We start from the raw sequence: 23,691 nt of genomic DNA on the forward strand, positions 1-23,691 counted from the left end.
TGGGCCGGTGACGCAGCAGCAGCAGCAGCAGCAGCAGCAACCCGTTGGTTTTGGGGGACAAAGGCGAAGCGGAGCTGCAGTGTCAACGCTGTAATCCCCCGGCAGGTCAGAGCTCAGCAGCATCTGATACAAGTTACTGAGGCGAGAGCGTCACCGCTGACTCTGGATCAGATCATCCACCACCTCATCGCTGACTCTGGATCAACTCGTGCTCAACATTTTTGCCTCTCACCATAAACCCCTATAGTCACAGCAGTAGGTTCATCACCTTAATCATCAGTGCATGTTGTTTTGAGATCGGCGGAGCAGAGCCGCGATCAAATACACAATCCAACAACTCCACAACTCTGGTGGACAAGTTGTGAGCTGCACATTCACCACACTATGAGATAATAACACAACGTTACCAGACAGAGTTGTTTTAGAGGGAAATTCATGCAAAACCACTGATGCGTGTTGCCTTCAGGGACAGTTTTTCATCAAGCAGTCTCTGCATTTACCTCTAAAACAACTCTGTCTGCTAACGTTGTGTTATTATCTCATAGCGTGGTGAATGTGCAGGTCACAACTTGTCCACCAGAGCGTTGTGGAGTTGTTGGATTGTGTATTTGATGAGTTTGATGAGGGACAGGGGACCTGTACCATTCACCTCCATTGTGTTCACTGAGCAGCTCACGTCTCTGCCCCACCAATCTCAAAACCAACATGCACCGATAATTAAAGGTAATGAACCTACTGCTGTGACTATAGGGGTTATGGCAATAGGAGAATCTGCCAAAATGTTGAACTATCCCTTTAAACCCAAACACTGTTGGTTCATTGGTGCATTAAGTTTTCCTCCAAATCAAACCAGAGAAGAACAGATCACACCTTGGTGCTAATCAGCCTCTTCTTCCTCTTCTGTCATTGGCTCAGAGAGTGTTGTGGGCGTGGCCTCAGGTGGGCGTGCGGAGCCGGGCTGGATTAGGCTGCAGGAGGTTAAGTGAGGGGCTGAAACCCACTGATCTACAAAGCTACTTTCAGCCCCGTCTCTAATTGTTACCCACCGACCGTGACACACACACACACACACACACACACACACACACACACACTTTCTTTTCTTTTTTTATTTCATTCTCATTTTCATTTTGTTATTTCTCTACCTTGCACAAGGTAGCTATGTGATTATTATTTCTTCACTGTGTTTCAATTATTTGTTAGGTCAAGGTGAGGTCATGTTATAAGCCTCACCTGCACATTTTTCTTTTCGTATCTTTCTCACTAGTAAGAGTGATAAGTAAATGCTTTGTTCTATTTTTATGTGCAAATAAATAAAGTCTAAAGTCTAATTGATCTGATCTGTTCTGACGGTGGTGTGCACTGTGCAGCCATGACCTGAAGACCTGAAGACCTGAAGACCTGAAGCTCTGAGGTTTGGAGGTGTGAACACACAGACGTGACAGAGATGAAGTGGTTTCCTGATCAATCACTTAATCAGCTTGTGGAGACCAGTCCCCATGTCTGTCAGCTTAGTGGGATTCAAACCCTCGATCCCCCACTCCCAATCCCCCCACTCCTCCCTCCCCCTCCCACTTCACCATCAGGCCTCAAATCCCACTGTTTGGTTTTGGCTCAGAATGAAATAAAAATATGAAACATGGATCCAGCTCCAGTGTGTGTGTGTGTGTGTGTGTGGTCCGTTCTGGCCCGGACTCAACTCCTCCAAAGCGGTCGGTGTTGGACGAACTTGAGCGCTGTGTGTTTTTTTGTTGTTGTTGTAAACGGTTTTAACGGGCGAGCCAATCAGATACGAGCATGTCTCTCTCTGTGTGTGTGTGTGTGTAATTAAACCTACAGCACTGGGAGTGTGACAGCAGCAGCACATTCCTGCAGAGCCGCCACGCTCGTGCCTCAGCAGCCGCTCATTAACGGGCTTAGCCTTGTTATGCTGGGGAGGGAGGAGGAGGAGGAGGAGGTGGAGGAAGAGTAAGAGGAGGGGGGAAGAGGAGGAGGAGGCCAGATCCACTATTGTGTGTCGTCCTGCTCCCTCTCTCCACTCGGCTCCCTCTCCCATTGTGGAAAGACGGAGAGCAGATCTCTGAACCAACAAGCTGTCAGCCGTGATAAAGACCTTCATCCTGCTGCTGCTGCTGCTGCACCGTCACATCACCAAACTGTTTCAGCTCCGACCCAGCGGAGCGTTCAGGAGCCGTCTACACAATCTGACACCACATTCTCCTCTGTTTTAGAGTTTAGTCGTCTTTATTCTATTAGTAAAATAACATTCACTCACTTTTACATCAGCTCCCTGCAGCTGATTCAAGATAAAACTCTGACGTTGCTTCCTAACCTGATCAAACATTATGATCACTGATGCTGGATGAATGCATTTCCTTTATAAACAGACCTACTTTCTTTCTTTCTTTCTTTCTTTCTTTCTTTCTTTCTTTCTTTCTTTCTTTCTTTCTTTCTTTCTTTCTTTCTTGTTGTTTCTTGTGTAAGGTTGTAAAGTAATGGTTTTATTAATGATGGTTCTATGTTTTTTTTTTCTTTGACGGAAAGTACATGCAATAAGGAAGTGTAATTAATAAAAGCTGGGTGAAAAGTCAAAAAGTCTTTCTTTCTTTCTCTTTCTTTCTCTTTCTTTCTTCTTTCTCTCTCTCTCTTTCTTTCTTCTTTATCTCTCTCTCTTTCTTTCTTTCTTTCTTCTTTCTCTCTCTTTCTTTCTCTTTCTTTCTTTCTTTCTTCTTTCTCTCTCTCTCTCTCTTTCTTCTTTATCTTTCTTTCTTTCTTATTTCTCTCTCTACTACGACAAATTTCTCCCAAGGGAGACAATAAAAGTAAAGTAAGCTAAACTTGTTTTGTGATTTGTGGAGTCAGAGGAGGTGAAAATGAGCTGAAGCTTCACAAAACATCCTTTCAGTCGAAAACTAAGTGTTTAATTTTGTTCTTGTTGCGTTGTTTATTTGTTTATTGTAAATGGACCGCGATGAATTTCATTCATTCATTCACTCAAAAGTCGGCCGAGTGCCCAGAGGCAACTTTCAACTGCCCCAGACTGTGAGCACTGTCTTGTTGTTTTATGCACTTTGAGGCGAGTCTGGGTTTAGATATTTCAAAAGTGCAGTTAAGTGCTGCTGGCAACTCAGTTTCTGTTCAGTTAAAAGCTTTTTAAAATGAGTCTGTGAGGGAAACAATGAATAAACTTTAGTTGTTTTTGTCAAAACTTGTCATTTATTACCTGCTGCTGAAAATGTGCCAAATAAATTTTCTTGGTTTGAAAATCTGGTCCAACTGAGTTTGTGAGTGAATAACTCTGAACTAGAGGATAAAATAAAATAAGTTTGCATGAATCTCTAGGAAAGAGAGGACGTCGTCAGGACATAAACCTAAGCAGTGATCGTCCTCTCACTTTGATCCTCTGTCATGTGACTGGACGACTGGAGAAGATGATTGAGATGAGTTTCATGTCATATGAGAAGGAAAAGAGCTTCGTCCCTGTAGTATTTCAACAACAGCACACACACAAGACTCACACCACGGGCCGCAGTGTGTTCAATCACACAGGAGTTGAAATGAAGCAGTAGTATCATCATCATCATCAGCAGCAGCAGCAGCACCATATGGCAGATCCCCCCCCTGCACCACTTTAACCCATCTGCCTCTGAGCAGCCTCAGTGTCATGAACCTGCTATCCCACCACTCCACATCCATCACCACGGCAACAATCAGTTCAGTTCAGTCCCAGTTTGAACTTGTCAACAGAGACATAACGGTTTGTGACTGAGAAAAAAAACAAACTGGACTGTTGCACGACGGGACAATAAAGTTAGAGACAAAAAAGAACAGGATCCAGATCGTCCTGGTTAGTTAGTGGAGAATCATCCAGACTGAAGCAGACAAGCAGCTGCAGACACACAGAGAGACGTTCTCCAGTCACATTTGGAAACCGTTGAACTTGTTTCAGTTTCCAAACTCCAGGTTTTAGTTGATCAGGTCTCATCAGATGAAACTCAGACGTGACTGACCTCACTGTCTCTGCTGCAGCTCCTACACTGTTAAAGTTGTTGCTATTTTAACTCTGTAACTGTAAATGTCAGTCCCAGTCCTCATAATAATCATGTGTCTTGATATTTACATTATTCCTCCTCTGATAAAAAGAAAAAAGATGATTTGATGTAAAATCTAAACCATATTTAATGTGAACAAAGTTTGGATTGAACAGAAGAACACAGGAAGGACGGAGGCACTGGTGTTCCTCCTGCACCTGCTTCTTCACCTGTCACTCACATCCCATAATAAAGCTTCTCTTCAAAGTGGCACTAAGCTGCTGCTGCTGCTGCTGCTGCTGCTGCTGCTGCTGCTGCTGCTGCTGCTGCTGCATGGACACACACCACACACACCACACACACCACTCTCTCTCTCTCTCTGTCTCTGTGTGGTGGTATTAGATTTGTATTTATGGATTAATAATAATATCACTCTATCCTCTGTCCTCGGCTCGGAGCTTTTCTGTTTTAATCTGCAGCCACAGTGGAACAACAGCTGCTCCGCCTCTTCCTGTTGCCCCACGCAACACAACACAACACAACACAACACAACACAACACAACACAACACAACACAACACAACACAACACAACACAACACAACACAACACAACACAACAACAATATGAAAACCGCATCCGTGGACCTACCGGGCCTCGATGTGGTCGAACAGGTGCTGCCAGCGGTCGTTGACGTCCTGCAGCTTGTCGTTGACCTCGGTCTCCTTGGTCTTGTTGCTAGCGGTGATGAGCTGCTCCCCCAGCTGCTTCAGGTGCGTCTTGTTCTCACTGAACAGGTTGATCTCCTCCATGCAGTCCTGAGGAGCCCAGAGAGGAGAGGAGCGGCTCAGACGGTCAGAGTCACCACACCGGTGATCAATACGCTGATATATTATTATTAGAGCTGGGCTGATATTCAATAATATCAATCTTAAGGCAATATTTTAAAGCAATATTTTTCATGAAATCGTTTTGTAAATGTATTTATTCATGTAGTTTTGCAGAGTCTGACAGTTCACTGAACGTCAGCATGTCATCTTATACCTGAAACATGAAATACTATATAAATACTTATATAAAAATAGAGTGGTAAGAAAAATGAAGAAACTTATAGATAAAATACATCAGTATGATCATATTGTACAGGCAAAATGTTGCATTTATATGATAAACTGTGTTGTCTGGGAGGAACGGTGTTGAGATGACTGTAGAAATTCACCCCTTGAACAGTTTTTGTTGGTTTAAAACATGAATAAACTTTAAATCCTTAAATCTAATGAACTCTTTCTGACTTTGAACAGGAGCTGAGTTCGTTCCTGGAAAACTTCCAGACTCTGAGCGACAGACAAAACCACTATATTTAAAGCTCTGCAGGCTTGAAAAGAGTTTAACCCCCCACCAGGGCAGTAAGTTGTTTGGGTTTTCAGGAGCAGCAGCTTTACTACGACACACACACACACACACACACACACACACACACACACAAACACACAGTCACACACAGAGCATGACAAATGAGCGGCCCCCGGGTCGGGGCCTGAACAGCTGTCGTCTCTTTAACAATCAGAGAGTTTTTTGAAAAGCCGGTGGGACACGACACGACACGTCAGCTCAGAGTGACACAGCAAAACAAACAGAGTGGAGGAGAGGTGTGTGTGTGTGTGTGTGTGTGTGTGTGTGTGTGTGTGTGTGTGAGCGTGTTCTGGTCCGACATAAACTCTAATGTTTCTCAACAAAACAAGACAAATACTAAAAACGTCTCACAGACTCAGGTCCAACAGGTTTGATGCCAAATGTTTTAAAACAAAACAACAATCTCTTCTCTTCTTTAACTTTGAGCATCAGCTGAGTTGAACCTCTGGTTTTCATTCTTGATCTTTTAAATCCAGATGTTTATCACAGACATCACCTGTGTAAGTTATGAATTATGACGACATCATCTATAATTTACAGCTCGTCACGATCGTTCAAAAAACCTACAGATGAAAATTTTCCTTTTTTCAAAATCAGCTTATTCTAAATGATAAAAAGTCCTAATGACTGTTTGGATCTAGTTTAAAGTATTATTTAGACCATTTTTGCCACCTTTATTGTTTTTATTTTGATTTTATTTCATTTATTCGCCAGTAGCTCTCGAGGTCTTCTGTGACGCGTTCAAAGCATTTTACCCGGGGCTGCGTTGCGTTCGCAATTATTGGTTCCTGCGCTCTGTATTTACGTTATTTGATCAAAATAATCATGGTTGACAAATGAAGAGAGACAAACGTATGTGGTACGAATTAAACTTTTTAATTTGTGCTTCTGTTCCCTTCCTCCATCCTTCCTTCTTTCGACAATCCTTTTTTCCTTCCTTCCTTCCTTCCTTCCTTCCTTCCTTCCTTCCTTCCTTCCTTCCTTCCTTCCTTCCTTCCTTCCTTCCCTTCGTCCTTCTTCTTCCTTCCACTTTTGATCCAATTGACCTGATCTGTTCCCTCTCCCTCCATCTTTCTTTCCTTCCCTTTTCCCTTCCTTCTTTCCTCCCTTCTTTCCCTTCTTCCTTCCTTCCTTGAACAAATCTGTTTCCTCCCTCCATCTTTCTTTCCTTCCTTTCTCCCTTCCTTCTTTCCACAATCCTTTTTCCCTCCCTTCTATCTTTCCTTCATTTTTCCCTTTGTCCTTACGTCTTCCTTCCTTTTTGACCCAATTGACTGTTCCCTCCCTCCTTCTATCTTTCCTTCATTTTTCCCTTTGTCCTTCCTTCCTTTCTAAGAGGACAGCAGGAGGGTTAAGGTATTACTTCCAAATTCATAAATCCAATGCTTTTTAGACTTTTTAAGACCCCACGGGAACCCTGTATACAGTATAGTATATGTATATGTATCTACTGTTATTATCCCAGTGCCAGTGTTGAATGATGGGGTGTGTGGTGTGTGGTGTGTATATGTGTGTGTGTGGTGGGGGTCTGTGCTTCAGCCTGGTACCTTCTTGAGCTTCTCCACCATCTCCTCGATGTTGAGGTCTGAGTTGTGCGCCACCTTGTTCTCCATCTGTGTGAGCCACTCACACAGCTCCTTGTTCTTCTGGTTGAAGATGATCCAGGCGTTGAGTCGGTCGGCGATCTCCTGTTTACGCAGAGACACCTGACACAAAGAGGATCGGATGTGATGGACACACACACAGTTAATAAGCTCATTAATAAAAGATGCTTTACTATCACTACTGTGTGTGTGTGTGTGTGTGAGCATCTTATCACTGATACCTATGCAGCTCACATCACCTGAGCATCATCTTAATTTGATTTGATTGGATGATGACAGTGTTATGGAGACAGTGTACACAGGAAGAGTCTGCAGAGCTGAAGTAGCTTGATTCAGAGTTTTAGAGACTTAAACTGCTCATCTCATCATTTTAAAGATCATTTTAGAGATTTATAAGTGTGAGGTTCTGATAATGATGGCTCAGGTTCAAAAACAACGAGGATGAGCATCAAAACAGTTTTTCTAAACCAAAATATACAGAAATTTGCACCATGATCGAAAGAGTCAGAGACAAAAAGACAGATGAAGCTGATACAATAACAACACAACCACCGACACACACAGATTGTTTCGTTTCACTGTTTCATCCACTACACAGGAAATAATACTGAAACTTTCTCTTATGTTTTCTCAGATTATAAACTTATTATTATTATATGAATATCTATATTATCAATGAGATTGATAGACTCAACCAGAGCTGCCTTGTTCTTGTTCTGTCAGTTATTTTACTTTTAAAACATGCACATGTTGTCCATGTCTGTGTTGTCTAGCTGTCTTGTGTGAATGTGTGTTGCTCTATTGTCACTATATAATGTGTTTAGACCAAAGGAAGACTAGCAGATGCTATGCACAAGCTAATGGGGATCTGAATGAACAAACAATCTTAAAACAGTTTGTCAATGAGCAGCAACGATGAAGCTGCTGTGACTGATGATGTGAAGCAGAATAAAGAAGACGATGCTCACAGAGTTTTCAAGTTGTTTCTTCAACACTTCCTGCATTGACTGAAAGTTACTAAAAAGTTGAACTGAGTGTTTTTAGAAGCAGCGACACTAGAGATTCAACTCCATCACTCAGCCTCTGGTGTGTGAACCTCAGTCTGACACAAACACACAAACACACACACACACACACACATACTCACACAGTAAAAAGTGAAAGTCAGTGACCCCTCCCCCTCCCCCTCTCTGCCTCGTTCCCTCCCCCCAAAACTCATTTTAATACAAGAGCTGCTCTTCCTGTCGTCTCTCTCCTGTCACCATCTGTTGCCCCTCTCACACACACACACACAATAACCCCCCCCCCACACACACACAAACACACACACACACACAGACCCCAGACCTGTTGGTCTCTGTAGTTACCCTTTAAAGTCTCACAGTCAGATTTACTAACTTAACTTAACTCCTCATTAACGGCTTAAGACTCCAAATACACATGACTGGGAGGCCAATGGAAACACACACACACAGACACACACACACACACATTAACATGTAGCACAGTGTTTACAACAGTGCACCAACATGTCAGCTGACTCTTCTGTTCAAACACACACATCTCGGTCTGTCAGGTCTGGATCTTTATCTGGATCTGGACTCTCTGAACCATCAACACTGCAAAAACTCAAAGTCTTTCTAAGAATATTTGTCTTATTTCTTGTCAAAATGTCTCATTTCTAGTCAAAACTAAACTCTTTCCACTTAAAATAAGACTCATCACCTAAAAATGAACTTGTTTTTAGATCAGTCATGAGTTCTCGTCTGGTTCAGTAGCTCTTAGATAGACACACAAACAAACACACACACACTAATGAAAACACAGCTTCTTCATTCAATCTTTTAGTTTCCACACAAACTCTTCCCTCCTTCCTTCTTTTTGTCCAGCAGCTAAATCATCTCTGACCTGAACACACACACTCTCACACTCTCTCTCACACACACACGCTTACTAACAAAACATAAAGTGACTGATTGTCTGGGCCGGAAGAGGTTTCAATTATTAACTGTCTTCAACCCAGAAGTTCAACAGCAGAGAAACAGACAGAACTTTAACAAAACCCACTCCAGCACCAGTGAACTCATGTCTCCTTGTTTTCACATTAATTCAATTTCCTACAAACCAGATTAGGTAGAAATCCAAACTGTCCTCAACAAACACTGACTCACATGATTCAAGACCAACACAACACAAAGTGTAAACTAAAGTCTGTCAGGGTGAAGCTGGAGGAATGAGGATAAAATGATGAAGAAGTTGTGGTTGTGATGGATCAGAGTGAAGATCACAGAGCTGATGGATGAAAAACACTCAGTTTAACTCCTTTTCATTTCATTTATTTGTTTATTTCTAATGGGACTCTGCATATTCATGAACATACAATATGTAAATATGCCAGATTTAAAGCTAATTTCCATCGGCAGTGCCACAGTTCACACTAAAACAACTTATTACAAGCACAAAAAAACGCTTTCATTGGCAGGTTTTTCAAGTGAAAATGTGTTTGAAACAAGTGAAAATGATCTAAAAACAAGTTAATTTTTAGGTGATGCGTCTTATTTTAAGTGGAAAGAGATTAGTTTTGACTAGAAATGAGACATTTTGACAAGAAATAAGACAAATATTCTTGGAAAGATTTTGACTTTTTGCAGTGTAACTCCTTCAACATGTTTAGTGAATGAAGTTTCCTACACAGAAACACACAGGAGGAGTCAACACAACCCACAGCAGGTCAACATAAAGAGGTGTGTGTGTGTGTGTGTGTGTGTGTGTGTGTGTGTGTGTGTGTGTGTGTTTTAGGACCCACCTTGAGGCAGAGCTCCTCCCACTGCTGGTGCAGCTGCTCCACCTGCTCGTGCAGCAGCAGCACGTCGTCGGCGATGATGTACTGGGACAGGTCGGTCTTCATAGTGCTGAGCTCCGTCAGGCTGTCGGCCCAGTCCTCCAGGGAGTCCTCGGCCTCCTGCATCCCATAGCACACCGTCCACCACAACAACACACTGTCAGTGACCCCCTCCACAGCGTCGCTCCTCCACAGCCGCCACGGCCCCACTGAGTCTCTCCTCTATCGCCCTGCACACCCTCTCTCTGTCTCTCTGTCTCTCTCTGTCTCTCTGCCCGCCCAGTGAGAGGATTAAGGGCCACAGGCTGCAGGCCGGGGGAGGGGGAGGGGGAGGGGGAGGGGTGACAGAGGAGGGGGGGAGGGGAGGAGACAGAGGGGGGAGGAGGAGGAGGAGGAGGAGGGGGGCTGTGACGGGTCAGAGAGGAGGAGGAGGAGCTGTGACTCAAACCAGTTTCAAACTTGACTTTGCTCACGTCGTGAAACTTTGGAGTGGATGTTTCCCACTCAGCTCAGAGCGCCTGAATGCACCACGGCTCTGCCACTGTTTCCTCACTGTGTTTTAACTTCACACTCCACTTTGTTTTCAGATTTTTTTTTTCTTTTTTGAACTAATATAGCGCTGCATTTTGTAATGACGCTGCATTTTGTAATAATGAAATACATTTTCCCCTCCAGATGTAATAACGCTGCATTTTGTAATAATCTGCCACATGTTGTAGTAAAATTCTTGAACACAATATGTAATAAGTTGTTACATATTGCACTGAATTGTTATTGAAAAGTGCTACCCTGCATTTTGTTATAATTTGGTGCATTATGTAACAACTTATTACAAAATGCGACAAGGTTTCAAGAATTGTATTACAAAATGTGTCATTATTACAGCATGAGGTGAAAATGTATTACATTATCATATAATGCGGCGCTAGACACATACAGACACACAAACACAAGGGTCGACGCGGCTCGGTGCACCTTTCCCACTGCCACCAAAAGCCGATTGTTAGCGGGTTTAAACGGGTTTTTTGACCAGTGGGAAAGGGGTATTAGTTTAGTTTAGCACCTAAAAGAGGAGTAAATAGGCTAACATGCTAATTCTCAGTAATTGCCATTGTTATGTTAATTCGTTTAATCAGCGCTGAGGTCGTCGTGTAAAGAGGACGAGCTGAAGTTTCAGGGTCGGGGGGTTATTTTCCTTTAGTTTCATCCAGAGGCAGACCAGATGTTTCCTATCTATCTCCCTGTTTGGCCACAGCTTCATATTGATAACTTACTGTCTCCCATCTGCACAGTAGGACGTGAAGGATCCAATACATCTAAATCTCCAAAAAGATTGTTTTTGAAATGTTTTACAGAAATCCAGAAGTGACTGAGAAGTAAATCATCTGTTTTCCCCGTTTATCTGGTTTTTCCGTCACTACTAAATCTGTTTGTTTGTTAATATGTTGTTTGAACATGAAATCTGTGTTAAATCTGGTTTCTACTTGTTTTCAAACTTCATATTTTGGCCGATGCATCATCTAATACACATGATCTATTTGTAATTTTCCTGTTGATGATCAGTGTCCTGAGGTTTAACTCAGCCAGTCAGATTAAATGCTGCCTTCAGGGAACCTCTGTGATCTTCTGTGATCTTCTGTGTTCTGCATGTTTCTGTGTGTGTGTGTGTGTGTGTGTGTGTACCTTGTTGAACTTCTCTGTGTTCTGCAGATCATCGTCAAACTCCGGCATGGACTGGTTGAGCCTGGTCTTCATGTCCTTCAGCTGCAGCATGCTGTTGGCCAGTCCGGCCTCGCAGCGCTCCCAGTTCTGCTCACACACACAGAGAAACAAAACAAAAAGAGTTTTATTGTTTCAAATCGATTGATCATAGAGATGAATGCAGCCGGTTCCTATTGATTGATGATTGGCTTTGAGGACGACAGAAGAGACGTTTCCGTCCTTTGTCTTTTCCTTCCTCAACGTGTCGTGTGTCATTAATTAAAAGCTGAGTGGATTAACTCTGCTGCTCTCAGGTGAACAGAGGCAGCAGCAGCAGCAGCAGCAGCAGCAGCAGCAGCAGCAGCAGCAGCAGCAGCAGCAGCAGCAGCAGCAGCAGCAGCAGCAGCAGCAGCATTAACAGCAGCAGCAGCAGCAGCAGCAGCAGCAGCAGCAGCAGCAGGGGACAGATGGAGGACGGACCAGACGTCCAGATGTCCACTGGTGTCTAAGAAAAAATAAATGGTCGGGGGGCTGCAGGTCACATCTGTCCACAGCTGGGTCAGAATGAGGACAGTGAAGGCATCATTCACCTGCTGCTTCTATAGGAGGAGGATTTCCATGAGTCTTTTCTGCAACAGGTGAAGTTCTATAAAACCAGGAAATGACCTGTGTCTAATTTAATTTAATCCATTTATTTTATTGTTCAGTTTTTCTGAGTTTAGAGATCATTTAAAATAACAGAGCTCGATGTGATGGAAGCAAACATGAGCCGCTAGTTGAGTTTGATCCACTTTTACTCTGTTTTGGGTTTGATAAATAACTCCTGTCTTTAAGTCATATAGATGGTTTTTATTTGTTCGTTAGTTTGTCGACTTTGTGTTTTGTTTTAGATGGAGAGCTGATCCAGATCTGCTGCACACTGGAGATGTTTCTCCAGGATAGTGGGAGCCTCTCACAGGATTTGAAAGTATTTCATTAATTCAGAAAAAAAAATACTACAACTGCACTGAAAAACAGAAAAAAATCATAAAAAAAAAAAAAAAGTGAATTCAAAACACTTCCGTATTTATCTGACCTGCTATGACAAATCAGAAACTGGTGGTGTTAAAAAAAAATGTTTGTTTAACTATTTAAACATCATCGTCAAAACTTTCCAAGTTTCTCTATAAACACAAAGGTAAAGTGCTAATTGATGTATTGAGTCAGTATATATATATATATATATATATATTTATATGTATATGAAGAGTTCATTTGCAAAACCAGATAACTGTTTTGATACTTACATAACAAAACAGACGTATCACAAAAAAATAAAGCTTTATTGTTAACAACACTATCCTATATACACACACACACACACAAAAAACACAAATGTAAATCTTATATCTTGGGGTTTGACAGAAACACACACACAAATAGTGTAGTGTATGATGTTGTTGCATTGTATTAATGTTTGTTTATGCCTATGTGACCTGTTGACTGTGAAGCACTTTGGTGCAAATGCTCTTTGCTTTTAAGGTGCTATATAAATAAATTAAAATTAAACTTAAACTTAAACAAATGGTCACATTTTGTCCTGAACCAAACAACAGGATCCACAGAGACTGATGTAGGTGATGTAGCTAAGTGATGTCATCGTCTCTGGAGACGTCGGTTCAGCACTTTCACAGCTGAACAGATCGAGTTTCTTAAAAATCTCATTGATTTCGTTTTTCCGGTGAAATCCGACCTTGGAGTTTCATCGACTGCTTCGGTTTCACACAGCAACCCCCCAACACAAAACACACAACACAAAGGGCCAAAGACTCACTCACTGCTGAGGAAAGTCATATTCACAAAAAGTCACAATGTGAGATTTTTTTTTTTTTTTACTATTCCGACAAAACTTAGAGGACAGGAAGTGGAAGTGGGGCGGTTACCTTGACGATGGCCTCGGTGAGCTCCATCCTGCGGCCCAGCAGGCCGTGCAGGTCGTCCCACTCCTCCTGCAGCGTCCCCAGGTCCGTCTGCAGCTGGGTCTGGGTCTCCTCGTCGCCCATGGAGAAGAGCTGCCGGCCCACCTCCAGGGTGTGGATGAAGCTGCACTGGTACCTCTGGAACAGCAGCTCGGTGTGCTGCTCAGGAGGAGGAGGAGGAGGAGGAGGAGGAGGAGGAGGAGGAGGAGGAGGAGGAGGAGGACAGATAGATGTCTGAGTAATCCAGTTATCTGAGGAGAAACTGGAGGCTTTTATAGACGAGGAGCCATCAACAGCTCTATCTCCTCTCTCCTCTCTGATCTTTGATGCTAATCAAAAGGCTCATGAAGCCGGAGCAGGATGGGACATCTCTCTCTTCCTCCTCTCATCTTTTCTTTTCTTTGGATGTAAATGTAATCAGCAGCAGTCGTTTCTCACTCTTACATACACTCTTACATATACAGTGGCATTATGCAAAAGTTTGGGCACCCCTACTAGCTACTAACTATGCAGGGCCCCAAACCTTTGCTGAGGGCCCTTTTCCTTTTCTGTCATTTTGAAAATGTACAAGATGAAGATGAAAAAATGATATAGTTCAACATTTTGGCAAATTGGCCCATTGCCATAATCCCTATAGTCATAGCAGTAGGTTCGTTACCTTTAATTGTCGGTGCAAGCTATTTTTAGAACGGCGGAGCAGAGCCGTGAGCTGCTCAGAGCTACGCTACGGAGGCTCATGGGATTTCTTGGTTTCCCTCATCAAACTCATCAAATACACAATCCAACAACTCCACAATGCTCTGGTGGACAAGTTGTGACCTGCACATTCACCACGCTATGAGATAATAACACAACGTTACCACACAGAGTTGTTTCAGAGGGAAATACAGAGACTGCTTGATAAAAAACTGTCCCTGAAGGCAATGCGCCTCAACAGTTTTGCATGAATTTCCCTCTAAAACAACTCTGTGTGGTAACGTTGTGTTATTATCTCATAGTGTGGTGAATGTGCAGGTCACAACTTGTCCACCAGAGCGTTGTGGAGTTGTTGGATTGTGTATTTGATGAGTTTGATGAGGGAAACCAAGAAATCCCATTAGCTCTGGTGGACAAGTTGTGACCTTATTAATTTTTGCCAATTTGCATAAATGTTGAACTATCCCTTTAAATGGCATTTTTAACCAGGGGTGCCCAAACTTTTGCATCATGCCACTGTATCTGAAATCAGACTGCTCCTCATCTGAATAAACAACCAGCAGCAGTGACTTTTTACAGCTGTTTTTAAAATGATAGACATACATTTTTTATCAATAAGACAGTTACTATGTGTTTTAAAGGTCAATCCTGATAAATCCTCTATAAATGTGTGTGTTCTGACCTGGAGGTCCTGCAGGGAGCGTCGGAGCTGCTGCAGGCTGCAGCGGGCCGGGCCACAGGGCGGGAGGAGGGTGTGTGTGTCCGACAGGAACTTCTGCAGCTTCCTGAGGCTGCGCGTGTACAGGTGCCAGTGCCTCACCAGCCCGTCCACCAGGGAGCGCCGCTGGTCGGCCCGCTGCACCGCGCCCTGCCAGTGCTCCCTCAGCTGGGCCAGCTTCAGGATGAAGTCGCTCCTGGACAAACACATGTGATTCAGGATCAGAAACTTTACATTTATAGAGACTGAAGGCAACGCTGGACCCTGTGCTCACTGCTGAGGGTCAGAGGTCAAATCTGCCCAGTGTCTTTAGCCTCACTAGCTGTCATAATGTTAAAGGGATAGTTCAACATTTTGGCAAATTGGCCCATTGCCATAATCGCTATAGTCATAGCAGTAGGTTCATTACCTTTAATTGTAGGTGTAAGCTATTTTCAGTACGGCGGAGCGCAGCAGCTGGCTGCTCAGAGCTACACTATGGAGGCTAACGGAATTTCTTGGTTTCCCTCATTAAACTCATCAAATTCAACATCCCAAAACTCCACAGCGCTTTTGTAGACAAGTTGTGACCTGCACAACCACCACGCTATGAGATAATGACGGAACGATATGAAACGGAGCCGTTTTCGAGGTAAATTCATACAAAACCGCTGATGCGCGTTGCGTTCAGGGACAGTTTTTCAGCAAGCAGTCTCCGTATTTACCCTGTATTTACCTCGAAAACGGCTCCGTTTCGTATCGTTCCGTCATTATCTCATAGCGTGGTGGTTGTGCAGGTCACAACTTGTCTACAAAAGCGCTGTGGAGTTTTGGGATGTTGAATTTGATGAGTTTAATGAGGGAAACCAAGAAATTCCGTTAGCCTCCATAGCGTAGCTCTGAGCAGCCAGCTGCTGCGCTCCGCCGTACTGAAAATAGCTTACACCTACAATTAAAGGTAATGAACCTACTGCTATGACTATAGCGATTATGGCAATGGGCCAATTTGCCAAAATGTTGAACTATCCCTTTAACTAACATTTAATGCTAATATGACTGAATGTCTTAAAGCAGAAGTAAGGTGAATGTTTGTGTTAATATAAGTCTTAAATAGTTGTATCTTCCGACAGCAATCACTTACATAGAGTGTTTGGTCTGAAATACGGGTCTGTCAGTCACTCTGCTCTGCTGTAAGCCGAGGAGAAAACTTTCCTTGTATCCTACAACCTTTATCCAATGAGGAGAGAGAACGGCATAAAGGGGCGGTCCTCTCTGTGTGTGCAGCCAAGGGATGTGCGTGAATGTGGTGACGTAGGGACGAGGGCGGGGACTGCTAACTCCATCGGCTGACAGGAAGTTAGACAAAACCACCGGATCGCTGACTTCTGCTTTAAGATCTTATAGTGTTAGATTTTCAGATAAATGTAGCAGTTGCTGCTGAATAAATCTTAAAAACTGACTCACATGTGATGTGCATTTTTTTTTTTGAGGGGAAACATGGCTCCTGATATAGTCTGTAGACAACATCATCATCATCATCATCATCGTTCAACTTTTTCACATGGTCGGGTGTTAAAAAAGCGAACTAAAAATCGAAAAAATTTTGAAGAATCGCAATTTAAATTGAACCGGCACCAAAAAAATCGTAAAAGAATCGGGAGAAAAGCTATTATTTGTTTATTTTGCACGAACATATAATTTAAAATAGTATGAACAATCATTATGATCGGGATGTGCGAAGGGTGAGGTATGAAACCCAAAAGGGCTTGTATGAAAACCTCACCCATGAAGAACAAATTTGTTACAAGTAAAGACAAGAAAATAAGGAATGATTAAACGATAAGATGATAATGAAAATTAAGTAGAAAAAAAGTTAGTTTCATCCCAACTATAATTTACCATATTGTTTCTTTGATTATTATCTTGTTTTATCCATAAAAAATGTTTTTTTTATTATTCAATTTTCTTTCTCTCCAATGTCTTGTAATGTTTGTTTTTTTTAAAAAAAATCTAAGTCGTATTTTATTTGTTTGCTCTGCTTCAAAAGTTAAATACTTCATGTTGTTTATGAACAGTTCTATACGAATAAAGTTTATCCTGACGTTAGAGTTATAAACTACCGTAATAAGATTTGCATAACCTCTTTCTTATAAGCCAAGAAGGAAAACCAGAAATAGAAACATGTATCTTTAGACTCTTGATATTTAATTAGACTATGCAGCATCATGTCCAGTTAAAACTTGAACTCTGTGTGTGTTGTTGTTTGCTCACCTGTCGTCCACCTCTCCTTTCTGCAGCAGCTGAAGAGCTTCAGTGATGACGGAGTGGAGGATCTGGTGACCAGTGGACAGCTCAGCCTGAAACCTCTGCAACACACACACACACACATAGGACAGGTCAGGGTTACAGCTCTGTGTGTGTGTGTGTGTGTGTGTCTGCAGTGCTGACGTGTCATGTTTGCTACCTTGTGTATCCGGAGCTGCTGCCTGAGGCCGAGGTACGACCCCGACACGTCCACGGCCAGACTGTCCTCCATCCTCTGCAGGAACGACATCCAGCTCTCACACTTCTGCTCAAAGCTCTGCTGCCTCAGCGCCTCGGTCTGCAGCTCACTGTGCACACACACGCAAACACACAAACTGCATGACAAAAACTTCCTGTATATACAAAATATACATTTATTCGCATTCATGCTCACCCGCACTATGCAATAGTCCAGAATGAGCAACTTTGTATACATATTTTTAACTTAAATAATTAAAAAAGTACATATTTTGTTCCATATATTTGTACATATAGAGTCTTTTTATATATTTATTTCCTACTTTTTCTTGTTGTTTACTTAAAAACTGAACTTCCCAGGGGTGGGATCAATAAAAGAGGCTCATGTCTCATGAACAACGCTCCATCACATTCTATAAACCAATTATCAAACAGCTTCAGCCTCATAAAGCCTGGAGTTCCTCTTTAAAGTGACAGAAATTGCTAATTTAATCAGTTTTGTGAATTGTGAACTGTTTCATCTTCATAACAAGATAAAGTAGAAGTAAGAAACTCAAATAATAACTAATCCATAGCCAATATCCAATCCAATATTTTTTTTATTAATTTAATTTTTTATTCTTTTACAACAGTTTTTGCTTATTAAATTTATTCCAATATGTAAATTGTAGAATTACTTGGATTTAGCTTTAATAAAACTTTTCAAACAGGCAACTTGATGAAAATTCGCCAAACTTGTGGCCTGAGTTTCTACAGAAACTTAATTTAAGGATATTTTGATTAACTGAGTTTGATGGCTATGGGATACAACTGCATGCTCTTTAAAGGGATAGTAGCATTTTTTTTAAAGTGGGGTTGTATGATCTACAAATAGCCCCTAAGTACTTTAATTGCAGCAAAGATACTCCATGACAGGCTGCTCCAATGATAGAAATGGTTACACTTCCTGTCTCTCTAAATGGGCGTGGCCAACCGTCACCCCACCTCGTCTGTGAATGTGTGTGTGGATTTATACAATTTGTAGGTAGATGAAAGTGAGATATTTATATTTTCTTATGATAACATTAAATATTTACACTACTAACAGTCATATTTAGCATGACAAAAATCACGTATCCCTCCGCCCAGGGTTAGCGCCCGCCGATCAGCAGTTGGTTAGGTCCAAATAAAAACTGTGTTTTTCCTGCACTTTGAGGGGCTGGAAAAAATTATATTATAGCGAACAATGGAACTGTGTTTTTTTTTTCAGGTAAAACCTCTTTCAGGCCGTGAAAATAGGCCGTTTCTTTGGGTCTGTTCACAACACTGTATGTTGTAAATCTCTGGGCAGGGCTATGGGCTGGCGTTGCTAACGGGAGGAGTGTAGAGAGTCTTCTACTGCAATTAAAGTACTTAGGGGCTATTTGTAGATCATACAACCCCACTTTTTAAAAAAATGCTACTATCCCTTTAAGCTCCGCCCCTCCCCTCCCTCTCTCTGACCTGCAGGCCTCCTCGGCCCTGGCGGCGGTGTCGGCCCAGCGGCGGTTGAGGCGTTGCAGGCGTCGTGCTGCAGCGTCGCCCGGCAACAGGCTGCAGCTCAGCTCGTTCAGCACGTCCAGGTCAGCCGCGGCCCCGCTCAGCTGCAGGAGGCCAGACTGCAACAGATGGAGGGATCAGTCGCCGCCGCCTGGACCTCATGACATCACATGACATCACGGCCCCACGACCAAAACACTGCAGCTCCTCCACACACACTGTGTCCTCATTAAGTCTCATTACTGTGACTTTATGATTGTTTTATGTCATTTCAAACAAACTCCTCACATCCTCTTCTTACACTGCAAAAACTCAAAAATCTTTCCAAGAATATTTGTCTTATTTCTTGTCAAAATGTCTCATTTCTAGTCAAAATTCATCTCTATCCACTTTAAATAAGACTCATCACCTAAAAATTAACTTGTTTTTAGATCATTTTCACTTGTTTCAAACAAATTTTCACTTGAAATAAGTAGAAAAATCTGCCAGTGAAAGCAAGTTGTTTGTGCTTGTAATAAGGAAGACAAACTTGCCCCACTATCAGACATTTCTACTTATTTCAAGTCAAAAATATGCTTGAAAGAAGTAAAAAAAAGTGTCTCAAAACAAGCTACTTTTTATGTGATTTTACGTATAATGAGATGTGTTTTGACTAGAAATGACATTTTCACCAGAAATAAGACAAATATTCTTGGTAAGATTTTGAGTTTTTGCAGTGTAGTTGTGCAAAAATGACAAAATATGGTTATTTTAGTCATGTAAAATAGTAAAATAATACAAAATATTCATTCTGCTAATAAAAAAATTCAATTTAAGATGTCTGGAGGTCAATAGAGACATAACACATATCACTTGTGGAATAAAAAATCACATTATATTCTAATAACAACCACAATCGTTTAATTTATTCTAAGAAAATATATTTTTCACATTCAATAACGCTGAAAAGTAATCTCAGATCATATTTGAACCTGTTGCTGTGACTCTTTTATCTACAATTTGTTTCAACGTTCATTCATGATCTGCTCTCACCTGATCGCCTGTCTGAGCCCCATCGTCCAGACGCTGCTGCCACAGCTCCAGGTCCGTCTCCACTGACTCCAGGATGTCCCCGAACTCCTGCAGCCGCTTGAGCTCCTCCTACACACACACACACACACACACACACACACACACAGACAGACATGACAACATGGCCCACGGCCAGATGTCCCTTCATTTATAGGTCAGTGTGACGCCCAGGTGTCAGGCTGCAGCTCTGTGCGTGTGTGTGTCTGTGTGTGTGAGAACATGGAGGTTAATTAATTAAAGATTTACCTGTAATTAGCTTTAAATTTAATACACTTATTCATATCAATGCACTAGTTTTTGCAGCTTCACCTGTTAGTTTTTTTTATTCCAACCCTGTCCTCAGGTCAGATATGAGCCAGTATCAGTCTCTGGGCTTCAACATCCAATCTGTCTTTTACAAAATCCCACAGTCACGTGACTTCATTCATGAAAGTCGTACAGTACCTGCTGTTGACCCAGCTTCCCTGCCAGAGTCTGGCTGAGCCGCAGGACGCCGCGTGACAGCATCCTGCTCTCTGATTGGACCAGAGCTGCGGCCGAAGGGTCCAGGTGGTGGATCAGGTCCTTGGAGGCCTCCAGCACCCCCTCCAGGTCGGACTGCAGAGTGTCCGTCCTCTCCAGGAGACTCTGAGGAGGAGACAGAGAAGAGAGGACAGAGGAGGATTCAGCAGAGTGGTCTTTAGATCAAGAGCTTCATTTCTGCAGGATTCCTCTGGAAAAAGAGGAACTAGATAAATAAAGACGGAGAAAGTGACAAGTAAACAAACATAAAATCAATCAGAACTAGCGATGCACATTTTGAATTTTTTTTCTGACCGATAACCGACGCTTGTTAACCAATTATTAACCATTAACCGATAAGATTACAGGTTAGATCGTCCAATGTTTAACTGTTATACAAAGCACAAAGTTTTTTTTCCTTTTTTTTTTGCAGCATCGTTGTTACAGGTGATGCTCATCTATGTCCGTGTAGCTACATTTATTGTCTGACCTTCCTTCACGGGGGCTGCTGCACATACTGACAGTCCTCCTGTGTAACTTTATGCTGCAAAATATGACTGAAGGCACGTGGAAATCTGCACGTGTCGACACGCCCCCATGAGTTGACGACATAAGGAGCTAATAAAAAAAAACAAAAAAAAACGATAGTATTAATCGGTCAAAGTTCTTGTTACGGTTAAACGGTTAATCATGTGCATCCCTAAATAACTGTAATTCAATTAAAAAAAACAATTAGTTAATGTTTTATGTTCATGTTGTAACTGAGTGATTGTGCAACTGAGAGACAGAATAAAGCTCAACTCAAAGAGGTCTAAGTGTCTTTTCAGGAATTTTAACTACATCTCACAACTTCCACATGAGGTTGAGTTTGTTCCACTGTTATTGCAGGATGAGGTGCATTTTAAGTTTTCAAATTGAAATACTTTTCAAGCTGTTGCAAAAGAAAAAGTACAGAAAACTAATGGGGGAAAAAATGACTTTGCACTTGCACTTTGAGTGGAACATGGATTATTTCACCCCTCATGTGTACTTTACGTAAGGTTATTGGGTATTAATGAGGTTTGTAGTGGTACCGTAGTATTTTGCATGAAGGTTTGAATATAGGAAGACATCACACTAGGGTTAGAGAATCAAAGACTGTATACTTTTATGGGGACACCTCAGAGCAACAGTTCCAGATTGGGCAGATTCTCCCACTGTACTGCAGACAGTGCTCTTTTGATGTTCATTGAATAAAGAAAATTCAAAAGAGCATCAACTGTGTTTTTGACTTCATCCTCCCAACCCAACAAGAGGGAAAGTTTGTTTTAGGAACAAAACAACCACAAGAATAAAGCCGAAATGTCAAGAAAAAAGTCAAAATGTTGAGAATAAAGTTGAAATATAATGTGGAAATTGAAGTTAAAATTTCCTCTCTGGTCCATCAAATTACTGTAGGAGACAGCAGGCATCCTTGGAGTGAAACGGTGAGAGTAGGTTATGCAACTCTATACTTAGATAGCATATCACGTGTTTTCAAATTTTCACATTTCAACTTTTGAACACATCAAAATGCATAATGAAAAAAAAAATTCACTAATAATTTTTTTTTCATGAGTGGCCCTAACACTCCTCTGTAGAAAAGTGAAACCAAAAAGACACGTTTTAGTTTCTGTGACTTTAAGTTTCTCCCTCTCTCTCTGACCTGGACTGTGTGGATCTTGGCGGCGAGCTGCTCCACCGTGTTGTCGTCTCCAGGTGTTGTGCTCAGGACAGATGTGGCGTCGCTCTGCAGCGTCTTCAGCCTCTGGGAGAAAGACGCCGCTCGTCCAGCGTAGACGTCCCAGACTTGCAGGACCTCCAGGCTCCGCCGGAGCTGCTGGTCCAGAGCTGCACACACCTGAGTCCAGCTGGAAGACGGGAGATTAGATTAGATTAGATTAGAAAACTTTATTGATCTGATCCCCAACGGGGAAACTGCTTTGCCACCCAATAAAAACACATACATCCACTTAACAAACAATACAAACATTTCCATACCATTGCACAAAACTTATCAACATGATTGGATACTTCATACGACAGAGTAGGCTGCTCTGGAGGAAGGAGGAGGAAGTGAAGTGTGAGAGAGTGAAACTGTGTGTGTTGTTGTTGTTTTTTTTGTTTTTTTATTTATTTAAGGAGGACAATGCACATTAATGAACATAATAAAAATGTAAAAGTGCCAGTGTCAACGCCAACGGCTAGTTTTGGACTGTAGTCCTCCTGGCAAGGTGTTAAAAGCCATTAAAATGAACACAAGGACATAACAACATAATTCATACAACAGGAAAACCACATACAACAAACACATGTATCCAACAGAAACCAACAGACATAAAAACTACAAAGAAAGACAATTAACATGACACTATTATAAAACAAAAACAGAAACAAGAAGTGTAGTGCAATTTAATAGATTTAGGTGAGATGGACTATTTATGATGGATAAAATGGATGAAGATGCAACAATGCAAAGACCAAAACAGAGTTTCTTAATGGAGTTGTGCTAGGATGGGTTGAGAACACAACGAAACCAAATATAATACAGTGTAATAAAGTGCTACAGTGCGCAAAAAAAAACAACTGTCAGGGACGGATAGATGAAATGGGGGTGCAGCAGTGCAAGAACCAGAGCAGGTGTGTGTCTCACCTGTCCTTGTGTCGGTCCAGCTGCACAGTGACGGAGGCGACAGCAGCAGGACTGAGGACGTCTCTGAGGGAGGAGACGGTTTGACTCAGTCCGTCCCACTGAGCAGCTGAAGCTTCAGTCTCCTCATGAAGAAGCTGCTTCCACACAACAACAACAGACACACACAGACACACAAACACGTCACAGGTGCAACAACCAACCAACAGCAGGAACATCTGGTCAGTGTCTGTGCTGTCCTACCTGCAGCCTCTCCGTCAGACCGCTGTGCGCCTGCAGACAGAGCTGAGGGCAGCAGTGAAGCTCCACAGTCTGACTGACTCTCACTGTCTCCAGCTTCATCTGCCTCAGACTCAGATCCAGATGTTCCCACAGCTGCTGAGCCTGAAGCAGCTTCTGTCTCACTGACTCAGCCTGGAACACAACAAACAACACTTGTAAACCATAAGTTTATTATTATTATTATTATTATAAGATGAATGAAAAGCAGC

General features: G+C 42.2%; 1 protein-coding gene across 1 annotated transcript in view; it reads right to left on the minus strand.

Annotated features, from left to right (window-relative positions):
• The window catches only part of syne2b (spectrin repeat containing, nuclear envelope 2b), a 199,714-nt gene that overhangs the window by 29,588 nt on the left and 146,435 nt on the right, over positions 1-23,691 (minus strand). The window contains exons 102-115 of the mRNA XM_085768285.1: positions 23,444-23,614; positions 23,204-23,337; positions 22,217-22,421; positions 20,476-20,658; positions 19,993-20,100; positions 18,925-19,079; positions 17,405-17,552; positions 17,212-17,306; positions 14,926-15,157; positions 13,512-13,706; positions 11,572-11,697; positions 9,853-10,008; positions 6,990-7,148; positions 4,681-4,847 (exon numbers count right to left, since the gene is read on the minus strand). Of these exons, the coding sequence (XP_085624411.1) occupies positions 4,681-4,847; positions 6,990-7,148; positions 9,853-10,008; positions 11,572-11,697; positions 13,512-13,706; positions 14,926-15,157; positions 17,212-17,306; positions 17,405-17,552; positions 18,925-19,079; positions 19,993-20,100; positions 20,476-20,658; positions 22,217-22,421; positions 23,204-23,337; positions 23,444-23,614 (2,234 nt within the window). The remainder of the gene's footprint in view (positions 1-4,680; positions 4,848-6,989; positions 7,149-9,852; positions 10,009-11,571; positions 11,698-13,511; positions 13,707-14,925; positions 15,158-17,211; positions 17,307-17,404; positions 17,553-18,924; positions 19,080-19,992; positions 20,101-20,475; positions 20,659-22,216; positions 22,422-23,203; positions 23,338-23,443; positions 23,615-23,691) is intronic.

This window comes from Trachurus japonicus, chromosome 22 (assembly GCF_045865225.1).
Source record: "Trachurus japonicus isolate A0001 chromosome 22, Traja_1.0".
In the NCBI taxonomy this organism is placed as follows: Eukaryota; Metazoa; Chordata; class Actinopteri; order Carangiformes; family Carangidae; genus Trachurus; species Trachurus japonicus.